General features: G+C 48.7%; 1 protein-coding gene across 5 annotated transcripts in view; it reads right to left on the bottom strand.

Annotated features, from left to right (window-relative positions):
- The window catches only part of GSG1L (GSG1 like), a 224,499-nt gene that overhangs the window by 135,656 nt on the left and 76,650 nt on the right, over nucleotides 1-12,193 (bottom strand). For 3 of the 5 annotated variants that reach the window (XM_073215366.1, XM_073215364.1, XM_073215365.1), the window contains exons 2-3: nucleotides 3,683-3,730; nucleotides 2,596-2,849 (exon numbers count right to left, since the gene is read on the bottom strand). In XM_073215366.1, coding sequence (XP_073071467.1) covers nucleotides 2,596-2,849; nucleotides 3,683-3,730 — 302 coding nt within the window. The remainder of the gene's footprint in view (nucleotides 1-2,595; nucleotides 2,850-3,682; nucleotides 3,731-12,193) is intronic. The other 2 variants (XM_036992498.2, XM_036992496.2) reach the window with 1 other exon arrangement.

Here is a 12,193-nt window from a genome sequence, read left to right as displayed (position 1 = left end):
ATGAATCAGGGGGCAAAATGGAAGGAAGTAACCAGTTAAGAGTTTATGACAGGATTCCAGATGAAAAATGGCTGTGGCTTACACTAGTGGAAAGTGGAAAGAATTTCCCATGCGAAACGCAAAATAAGAATGGTCAGGCAAACTAAGAAAAATGTGTGCTATGGCAAAACCACTGAGGACAGATGAATATTTTGCCAGGGAGGATGGGGGGAGCAAGGGGCAGGAGGATATCGGAGAAAATGGCAAAGAGGGGGTGCCGTTTGAGAAGGGCCTTGAAAGCATGACTGTGGTTTGCCAAGTGGATGGGGGTGGAGGAAGGCGGGGAACATGAGCCTGAGAACCACCTGGCCTCAGCTCAGAGGTCCTGGTGAAGAAGGAAGGAAGAGTGTCACCCAGAGCACATGCATGCCCACATACACACTCACATGCATGCATGCTCACACTTGGCCACACATGTATGCACATGCATGCACACTCACATGTGTGCACCCCCACGCTCACATGCACTTGCCCACCAGCATGCAAGCATGTACACATGAGATACGCATGCACACACTCACAGTAGCACCTGCTCCCACATACATGCACCAACCCTCAACTACACCACACCAATATACACACACATACACACAGTCTCAGAAGGCCTAGCTTTCCAGCAGAAGAACCAGGCAATTAAGAGTCAGACTGCTCAGGTTCAAATCTTAGGGTTTTAACTAGATAACCTTGGGCAAGTCAATTAACTATGCCTCAGTTTCCTCATCTGCAAAATGGGGATTAAATGAGCCAATGTGCATAAAGTTCTCAGAACATTGCACATTCAAAGCACTACATGAAAGCCAGTTAGTGTGAGGGTCATGATTTTTATCATATTTTGCCAAACTGAAGGGAAGTACAGAGGGAGAAGGTGCAGGAGCAAAAATCTGGGAGAAGAGTGTTCTTTGGAAGAGAAGACACCTCAGCTCAACATCAGCTGTAGAGTCCCTGTGTGGCCCTGAACAAGACACCCCATCTCTACAACTTGGGATCCTCGTCTATGAAATGCACAGGCAGCGTGGACAGGGCACGAAGAGCAAATGGAAGGACCTATGACTGCCACCTTCCCGCAGGCGCCTCTGGGAGGGCAGTCTGGGACCCTGGGAGGGGAGAGGCTACCAGTACTGCCAGGATCAAACCCTGCAGACCCCAGGGGAGGGCTGAAGGGTTTGAGAGGCAGCAAGTACATGCAAACTGCTCTGCAGCTTGGCGGCAAAGCCAGCCCACTCAGCCTCCTTATAAACATTTTTATATACACAGCCAGAAGGTCCTCAGCGTGGTCGCCAAGCCCTGAGAGTAAAATCATGCAGCCAGTAAAGCACAAAGATACAACCTCTCTGGGACCCTCAGTCCTCATAAAAGAAGCAAGACTAAAGGTCTGATGCCTCCCAAGAGGAGGCATGAGCAACCTGCCTGCCCCTGTACATGGAAACACACATGTGTACACACATCCACACATGCTCACAGGTGCACACATACCCCATGTGTGTTCACACTTGGACACACATTTTGTGCTTGCTCCCATAGATACACATGCATGTGCACTCTCACACATGTACACACATGTGCATACCTCCACACCCACCAGTGTGCACACACTCTCACAGGAACACCTGCTCATGCACGCATACACTAACCCTCAACCAGACATGCATACACATCACATTTGCGCACATAGGCCTGCTTCCTGGCAGCCAGATTTGAAACAGAGCTGACCCAGGAACTCCAAGGCCTTGGGGAATATGGGTCCCAGAGGGCTGCCTCCAGGTATCAGCTGCTAAGATGCAGGACAACAGAGGACCTGGTATGTGACCTCTGACCTCTATCCCTTATGAAATGTGAGTCTCAGTGACTTAATGCCACTAAGCCTCAGCTTCCTCATCTGTCAAGTAAGGTGAGACCATCAATCCCCTCCTCCCAAGCTTGAGGGGAAGCTTCTCACCTAATACACAGAGGGAGCTGACACAGTGTCTGGCACACAGTAAGAGCTTAGTCAGCAGTGGCTGGTACCATCAGTCCTTTGCGTACTGTTCCCTGAACACCTCAGTTTGGAAGCTGTGGCCTGAGTTGCTCAGCCCAAAACCTCAGGGGTGGCCACATGTAGCAACTAACCAGAGCACAGTCATTGGAACGGCCATCGCACTGCCTAGAGTTCTGTCACAGGACAGCCTGGCCTCCTCTTGGGCCTGAGGACCCTGGGGGTTCCCTGTCACATGCCCCTCGGTCCCACCAGCCACCACTTGGCTAGAACTCTCCAAGGAGACAGTGTCTGTGAGACAGGAATGTCACCAGTCTCCATGACCATGGCTTCCTTGCCCTCCCCCCTCTGCCAATACCTCCCAGGTCAGAGAGGTGACTCTCCAGATCCCTGGGCCTCCCGACACTGCTGGGAAACCACAAGCTCAGCCCCACCAGCCGGGGGCATGGGTGGCCACATGTCCTGGACTGCAGATTTTCCAGAGCCACACATGCCAAAGCCCCCCATGTTGGGACAGTTTATAGAACTGGACTTCTGCCTCAGTTTCCCCACCTGAATTCCCAGGACCAAAACCCTCTCCTGACCTCCAGGCTGTTTGAAGAGTCCTGAACATCTGTTCTCTCTCGGTTGCTGTTCTTGGTGGCAGGGGATAGGCAGGCAGGGAGGCAGCCACACCCTATGCTCCTGTAGCAGTGTATCCTCGAGTACCCAACAGTTTCCTCCTGTTTTTCCATGATAAAACCCTGGACTTCTAGTTGAGCATATAGCTGCCAGGATGAAGACCTCATTTTCCAGCTTCCTTGCAGCTGAGTGATCAAGTTGGCTCTGTGATCAAGTTCTGGCCAAGGAGAAAAGAGCAGGTGTTGTGGGGCAACTTCTGGAAACCTTAGAGTCAACATACAAGCTTTGCCCTTCCTCCATCCTGTGCCAGGAATGCAGATGTGACAGCTAGAGCTCTAGCCACCATCTTAGACCATGAAGACAAAGGCCATAGGAATGACAGAGAGAGGCAGCAGGGGCCTGGATCCTGAGGACTTCATGGTGCAGAGCCACCCTGGATTGCCTACTTTTAAACTTTTATAAAAGCAATAAATTAGTTTATCCATTGAAGCCAGTTATTTGGGGTCACCATTTCTTGCAGCTAAACCTAATCCTGAGTGTTGTGCCCCCCATGCAAGCTCAGCCTGCTCCTAATCACTCTGTCCAAGCATCACTGTGGGTCAGAATCTCTGTTACTGGCCCTGGGCATCATAAGCCCTCTCTGCATAGCAGCATCCCAGCAGGCTGGACCCCCCCAACATACACCTTCAAGATGACAGAGACAGGACATGTGGCTTCCCTCCCCCAAGGTCAAATCCTACAGCTGGAGGCAATGCTTCCAACACTGGTCTTGCCTGACCCCAACTTCGCACATTCATCCTATCTCCCTTAGAGTCCCAGCGTGCACTGCCAGTAACAAAGTGTAATGATTCTCAGGACTGCCCCCACTTGGGGGAGAGGACAGGATGCTCTTCCTCCAACCACCTCCCCCACTTCATTGGCTGCTCCAGAATTGGAGCTTTGCACCAGGATTCTGGCTCCTAGGGCACCGTGGCCCAGGGCTGCTGAAGAACAGGCTCCCACGGGGATGAGGGCAGTGTCTCTCAAGAGGGTGAGGCTTGCACACCTTACCCTTCTCCGATGCCGGTGCCAGGTCAATGAAGCTGCGACACTTTTCACCTTTGAAAGGAAAAGAAAGATTTTCAGAATGTGAAAGGGCATGAGAATGTCAGCCTTTCGTATCTCCCCCTTCCAAGAGCCCTGACCCCAAGTGGAGCATGGGGCCCAAGGCCTGAGCATCTCCAACCAAGTGACATCTTTCTCTAACCCTTATTTCCAGAAAGCCAGTGTCCCTGAGGAATGCGGATGGTGAGCCTGCCAAATCAGCTGAGCAGCACCACAATGTTTTCACCACCCGATCTGATCTAGGCCTGCCACTGTCACCTCCTCACAGCCCTCAGCCCCTTTCCACAGCTCCCCATCCAGGCCCACCAGCACAGGGCCGCCAGGCCTCCTTCCAATACATTCTCCACACTGCAGCCAGAGGAGTATTTTCAAAACACACGGCTCTGTTCACATCAAACACACACATGTGCATGTGTGCACACACACACACACATGCATGCATGTGAACAAGCACACACAGGTACACACGCCTGCTCAAAACCTCAGATGACCTCTGAAAGGGCAAAGCCCAAATTCTTGCACGTGGACCCAGGACTGGCCTCCCCGAGCCCCTCCACCCACAACCAGCTGCACCTCCTGTCCGCTCCTCTCTGCTCCTATGTTCCTGGTGTTCCCTCCCACCACAAGGTCTTCACAGGTGCTGTTCCCTGCCAGGAACATGCTTCCCCTGACTACAAACCCTCATGGCCTCTTGGCCTCTACAGGGCACCCAGCCACCTTATAATTCTACCTTTTGTGTGTGATTCTTAGACAGATAGCCACAGGCTGTGAGCCCCACTGGTAACTTGGTGGCCCTAAACCCCAACCTCAATGCACCCCCAGCTCAGTAAATGGCAATTCCAGCCTCTGGGTGCTCAGGCCACTGATCTGTGGCTCAAGCTTTGCGGTGTATCTAGAACCCACCACTTCTGAACCGCCGCTTGTCCAGCCACCATCACCTCCACCAGAATTACTGTGGCAGCCGCTGCATGGGCGCCCCCGCTTCTTCCCTCAGCCACATGGTGACCAAAGGGTCCTGGCACAGCCGGAGATGGATTAGGTGCTCTCTGCTCAAAACCCTCCCATGGTTCCCAATTCAATGAGGTCAGAACCCAAGTCCTCACCATGCATGGCCTACGAGGTCCCCCATCACCTCCTGAGCTCATCTCCTACTAGCTTCCCCCTCACTCGCTCCACCCAGCCACATTAGACTCTTTGCTGATCCATAAATGTGCCTCCTCAGGGCCTTCTCCTCCCTTGGCCTTTGCACATGCTGCTACTTCTGCCTGGAGCATTCTTCCTTCTGCTAGCTGAATGGTGTACCCTTCCTCTATCACTTTTCTCGAATGTTACCTTCTGAGGGAGGCTTCTCTAACTTGCCTATTTAACATTCCAAAGGTCCCTCCTTTGACACTGCCCATCTCTCTTCCTGCCTGTTCCCTAGCACCTAGAACAGTGTCTGATTCATAGTGAATACTCAATAAATATTTATTGAAGGAGTATATGAATGAATGAATGAATTAATTAATTGATTGATTAATTAATTAATTAATTAATGCCTTCTACCCAAACTTCATGCCCCTAAGAAATTCAACTTGCTGGTCTTTCTTCCAGGGTCTCATTGACACCAGGTGCTAAGCTGACCACCAAGGATGCAGCAATGAGCAAGATATGCCCCAGGCTCCAGACCCTTTCTCATAAAGGGAGCTCCTGCAGGAACCCTGCTCACAAACACACAAGATCCTAAAAATAGGGAAAATGTTGCCTACAAATCAGATTTCTGATTTTCCCCGAAGAATCAGAAGATCTGGCCACATGCTGGGCTCACAACTCCAAGTCCCACAGCAACAATCACATGAGGCCAGCAAGTGCTGCCCTCTTCAGACAGGCACATGCTTGCTGATCTGCCACAGTCCCCACTACTCCCCACTGCTTTACCACTAGCCTCACTTAAACCACCCAGCTGGCCCCTTAGACACGAGATTGGATGACTTTAGGGTGAGCATGCAACTCCTGGTCTAAGAATTTTATGCTGATCTCAGCAAGGAGATAGATTTGGGGTCAAAATGGAACCAATGTGAGTTGGGAGGTAGAAAAACCTGGAAGCTTCCAGCAATTTCAATTCTTGTGTCTGTTTGAAGCTTCTTAAATTCTTCTCTAAGTTCTGTTTAAGCCCCTTTGGGATCCTGAACTTCCTCCCAGCACCATATAAATGCAAAGGCAAAAGGAAGTTGGGGGAAGGAAATGGGGCTGAGGAGGAAGGCAGGGGCCAGATCACAAAAGGTCTTAAGTGCCAAGCTAAGGAGTGGACTCCTCTCTTATTTATGTCATCCCTTCCAAAGAATCATGAGGCCCCAAGTGGCTAGATGCTGCTCCTATAGTTCCGTCATCTCGCTTCCTCCCCAGGCTCTATACTAAAATGTCAGACCCTCACCTCCCTTTACAGATGAAGCAAATAAGGCCCAGGGCCACCAAGTTACCAGTAGGAGCCACAGAGCACATTACTGGTGCCAAGATTATAGCTCACTGAGAGAGGTGTTTGCTGACAGCCAAGAACTAGAAGGAAAGTTTAAAAAATGAGAATAGGTGATGTGCTGGAATGAATGGATTTTGATGAGTTGTTTTAAACTTTCTTTAATGTTATATTGTTTTATCAAAATCTGGAGAGGTAAACTTTAACAGTCAAATTGGGACCAGCACCTAGAGTCACATCAAATTTTGTGGACTCCAGGCACTTTTGCCTTTTAGATCCCTTCCTAAAAAATTTTTTTTTAATTATATTTACAACTGCATTGGTTATAGGTGAATATATTTACATAATATATTAAAATGTTCATCACCTAAAAAAAAGTTCATTTTTTTCTTCTGATTTTAAAAAAAGTTAAACATTTTTGTGGACCCATGAAAGCATTATGGGCCCTTGGCTCTGTGTCCCCAGGGCCCAAGGGAGAAGCTGGCCCCAAGATACCACATCAATGTCTTGCCCCCACCAGCTGGGCTCCTAAATAATATTTAAGGTTTATATGCTAAGCATTTTGCCTTCCCTTTTTCTTTCTTCACCCTAAAGTCATCCAATCTAGTGTCTAAGGGGCCAGCTGGTTGGTTTAAGTGAGGCAAGTAGTAAAGCAGTGGGGAGTAGTGGGGACTGTGGCAGATCAGCAAGCACGTGCCTGTCTAAAGGGGAAAGCACTTGCTGGCCTCATGTGATTGTTGCTAGTTTATTTTATTGAGATATAACTCCCATGCCATGCAATTCACATATTTATACAATGCAAAAGTTTTTAGTGTATTCTTAATATATTCACAAGGTTGTGTGATCATTCATCACAATCAACTTTAGAATATTTTCATCACCCAAAAAGAAACATCAGACCTCCAAAGGAGCAGTCAGCCCCATTTCCTCCAATTCTCCCACCACTAGGCAGCCACTAATCTATTTTCCTTCTCTGCAGATTTGCCTGTTCTGGACATTTTGCATAAATGAAATCATACAATATATGGCCTTTTGTGACTGACTTCACTTAACATGGTGTTTTTAAGGTTCATCAATGTTGTAGCATGTGTCAGTACTTCATTCCTTTTTATTGCAGAATAATATCCCATTGTATGCATATACCACCTTTTATTCATCCATTCATTAGTTGATGGGCATTTGGGTTTGTTTCCACTTTTTGACTATTGTGAATATTCACATACAAGTTTTTGTGTGTAGAAGTTTTCATCTGTCTTGGGTACACACCTAGGAGTGGAAATTCTGGGTTATATGGTAACTCTATGTTCAACTTTTTGGGATCTACTAGACTATTTTCCAAAGAAGTTGTACCATTTTACATTCCTGCCAGCAATGTATGAGGGTTCCAGTATCTCCATATTATTGTCAACACTGGTCATTGTCTGTCAACAAGAAAAATAACTGAAATCCAAACACAGAAGGGATTTTTATCTCAAATCCTTGGTTTCCATGATACAGATAAACTAACTTGTGAGTAAGATACCAAATTGTTCCTTATTGGATTATTGGTTTTAGAAGTGGTCCTTAAAATGTTAACATCTTTGTTAATTATTATTAAGTTTATGTTTAACTAAGGGATTGTTAAAACTAAAGTTAAGTGCACTTATCTCTTCAGACGGAGACTGGTCACTTAGATCATGAAGATGTGGCATGTTATGCCACCTGATGCCAGCATACCTTCAGTGAACCTTGGAACTTGACAGCTAGGAAGGATCCTAACGGTCATCTTATTTAGGTGGTTCTCAGCTCTGGTGAGCCCAGGTCCCACCTACTGAAACCCCAATTTAATTGGTCAGTATGGAGCTTAAACATCAGTGGGGTTTGCCAAGCTCCCCAGGTGATTCCAACATGCACCTGGGTGAGATTCACACTCCAATCTGACTTGTTAAAAAAAAATCTTTTTTCAGTATTGGGGAAAAACAATAGTAAGTCATTTTAGTGATGTCTCATGCTATCTCAGTAGACACTCCTTCAAGTGACAGTACTTGTGGGGCAGGATAGCAGAGTGGGCAAGGGCCTGAGCTCTGGAATCAGGAGAACTGGGTTCAAATCCTATCACTTTGCCTCATGAAACCCCAGTCTTTCTGTTCCTTGATTCCCCTGACTGTAAAATGGGTACAGTACCTGCAGGGGTTCCATGAGACTCAACATAGGCAAAGAGCTTGGACACAATGCCTGGAACAGAATGGGTGCTTAGGAGATGGTGGCTCTCATTGTCATCATTATCTCCCACACACAGGCAGAGGAAACACAGGGCATGGTCCTCTGCAGTCCAATGGATGGGAGACAGGAATGAGGCACAGACCTCCATCACGGGGGGTGAGGTGATGTGGGGTTCAGAGCAGCGGCTGTAGAGACCGACCTGCCTGGGTTCAGCCTGGCTCCATCACTTGCTAGATGTGTGACACGAGCATTAGCCTTCGGGTGCCTCAGTTTCTCTACCTATAAAAAGTGAAAATCACCAACTCCAGTGTTTCTATGGTGCTTATAATAGGGTGTGTCAGTAGGGCTTGGCATAACTACCAGTTGGTGCAGCTGGGCCAGCTCAGTGGGCAGGAATCCAAACTGCCAAGGGGCAGCTGCAGGAAATGCATAGGCTCCCTATGGACCCATGCCTGGGGCGTGGCCCTGTACCTTCCATTGTCTCCCCCAAATCCGTGGACATTGCCCTTTGTCCCATCACTCACTCCTGCTCTGCTTCCCTCTGACCCACTGTGATCAAGGAGTTTTCCTAAGGACCCACTATGTCCCGAGAGACTTAGTGGAGGGTAATGCTGCCCCAATTCAGGAAGGGGATGGAGGAGGGGGATGTACAGGAGGAGAGTGGAGCTGGAGAAGAGTTTAGGGGATCCATGAGCTGCAGGACCTCCACAGCCCCCTAAGGAAATGTCAGGATCTTCCAGGAATATGGGGTTAGATGTCACAGGCTTAGTGAAATTCCTGCACCCTAATGAGGGTTCTATCACCCCTGTGAGACCATGAAACCACCAGCAGTAGGGAGAAGAGGGGCAGGAGAAGACCAGAGGTCTCTCCCAAAAGTTCTGAAAACTTCACAGGACCCAGGGGCTGGGAAGGAACCTCGGTTATATGAGGTCTGAATTTCTCATTACCCTGGAGAATGGAAGCTCAGTCCCATTAGACTAGGGAAGTAGAGTCATGGAACATTCCTTGCCTGTAAGAAGTGAGCATCCATATTCATACCCACCACAACCTCGAAGATTCACACATTCTGTGTGGGAGTCCTCATCGTTGCACATGCCCTGCGGCCAGTGGCCAACAGATGGGACTTGATACCTAGCCCTAGCACAAGGGTGGCTGACTCATGAGGTCGTGCCCTGTCCCGAGGAATAGGAACTGATATCCTGGCCATCTGGGCTGTCAGGGTCCCGGCAGGAAGCAAATGGCACCCTAGAGGAAGCTCTCTGAAGACTGCCGAGCAGAGGGGCTATTGACAGAAGTGTGGACAGGGGGTGAGGGGCTAGCAACAGTGGGGAGCCCTCACCTCCCCCGGCCCAAAGGGGCAGGGGAGGGAAAGGAGCATGTGAGAGGTGAAGCCACAGAGGAGGAACTGCTACTAGGAACTTCATCACACTGAAGCAAGCATCAGAATGAGAAATTCTGGGTTGGGGCCCAAGGCTCTGCATTTTTAACAAGTTCCCAGAGGCTGCTCATGCTGCTCCTTCCACTCTCTGATTTCCTACTGGTGCCTCCCATCAACACAGGAGTTGGGGCCACTCCATCTGCACAGGGCAGACACCCATGGCACAGAGGGGACGGAGGACAGACGTGGAGGGTGAACTCCAACGAGCAGCCTCTGCCCCACCCACAGTGCCCTCCCCCTTCCTCACCCATCACTCTCAGCCCCTCACCAGCATTCATGTCTCTTCCATGGTACTTACCACAATCTCTGTCTGACATGATCTTGCGTGTGCGTTTATTTACTCATCTATAATCTGTGGCCTCTATGGGATAGGTCATGGACTTTTTCTCCACTGTGAGTTCTATTTACATGTAGATATGTGTGGACTGTGAGCTTGACCACATTCCAAACCAGGCTGGAAGCTACATGCCCTGAAATAATGCAACAGTACTAAATTCTCTCTCTCTGCCTCTCTTTCTCTGCCTCTCTCTGTCTCTCTGCCTCTCTCTGTCTCTCTTTCCTAGGAATCCAAATCACAACATCAAGCAGTGATTTTGGGGTGTGTTTGAATTAGTTTTGATCCTTAAAAATATACTTCTCTTAGGTTCCCAATATCAGAGTTCAGTATTGATGCAATTGTATTCAACCATCTACTGAGCACCTACTATCTGCCGGGTGCTAGGGGTACAGCAGTGAACCAATGGATAAGTCCCTGCCACTGTGGAGCTTCCATTCTAATATTCTAGTCTATGTACCAGCCACTCGAAATCCTTGCACCAAAGGAGGACATTCCCCTGCTCTTCTAAATAATGCCCAATGTGTCTCTGCAGCAAACAGAAGCTCCATGACCATGTGTCTCATTTGCTGCTGCGTCCTCAAACCTGGGACAGTAACAGGTGCTCTAGACATGACAGTGGTGCAAATAAATGAAGAACATTTAAAAAACTGCCTTTACCAGGAATTACACCAAAGGTGGGATTCTACCCTGTAGAATCATAAGGGTATGGCCACCACACCTGTAAGACTCAACTGAGCACCAGAGTGTCTCAGGGCCTATTTGGGAGGAAGGAGGCAAACTGAAACAGGGTGTCCTCACTACGGGAAGAGGAGGTGGCCCTAGTGGGCAGCCATACCAAGCCCCACGCCTGCCATGATAAGGAGGTCATGGAGACCTAGAGATCCCCTTGGACATGATTTTTTGAACACTGTCTTTCAGCCCAGGCCCTCCTTTTCTGCTGCTTTGTGCCACTGGTTCAGATTTACATCCCTACCTTTTCCCCCCTCTCAGTCCTGACATCTCTCCTTCCCATTTCTCCATGTCTGAACTATCCCCAGCCTTTAAGACCCAGCTCAAATGCTTACCCTAGTCCTCGAAAAGCCTGCCTTGTTTACCAACTACCTACCCCTCTCCAAAGATATGTCTCCCTACTCTGAATTTCCAGCATTTTATCAAGATATATGTCATTATATTGTCACATTTTACCTTGGCCATGGCTTGGGCCCTCTGGCTTGGACCCCTTTGGGCTGTAAATGGCACATTTGCCCACCAGCAGGTGGAAGCTAGAGTTTGTCATGTTGCCTGAGATCCAGAATCCAGAGACCCAAGGAAAGCCCAGGGCAAGCTCCTTGCTAAGAACTTGACATATCACAACTGTATGAGGTCAGTGTCCATCCCCATTTCATAGACAAGGAAACTGAGGCTCACAGGCAAAGTGACCTACTCAAAGTTACACAGCCAGGAAGTGGTAGAATCAGGATGTGGACCCAGAGCTGTGTTTTTCCAAAGTTTTTCCCATCATGCAAGTAACTGCTTTGTCCAGAAGTAGGGCAGAGACCCAGGAGATTCCATGGCCAGAACAGCTGGTTTGGCCTCAGGCAAATCAACCATGTCTCTGAAATATCTTTCTCAAACATTTTATTATGAGAAATTTCCATCCTTTGCAAAAGCAGAGAGAGAGACTAGTACAAAGAGTTTTGTGGCCCCAGTCCCAGCTTCCATAACTGTCACCCCACGGCCAGTCTTGCCTACACCAGCTGCCACCACCACCATGGGGTTATCTTGAATTCAGCCCCAGAAATTGTATCCAAAGCTCTTTTTAAAGGGTTTGCTCCCTTGCTCAGGAAAGACAAATGGAAGGTCCTTTCTTCCTAGACCACATGGCATCACCTTATGGGGCTGTTGACTGTTTGCACTGTTGTTTATAGAATACACAACCCAGAGACTCTGACCTGCTCTTGCCACTGACCCCTTCTGACCCACTGTGTGCAGGGACCTGGCTGGGCTAAGGGCAGAGGTGGGGAGCCCTTGGAAACTGCCCTCAAGGCA

This window comes from Manis javanica, chromosome 10 (genome assembly GCF_040802235.1).
Source record: "Manis javanica isolate MJ-LG chromosome 10, MJ_LKY, whole genome shotgun sequence".
Taxonomy (NCBI): Eukaryota; Metazoa; Chordata; class Mammalia; order Pholidota; family Manidae; genus Manis; species Manis javanica.
The sequence above is the reverse complement of the archived record's forward strand: the minus strand, read 5'-3'. Positions and strand labels throughout refer to the sequence as shown.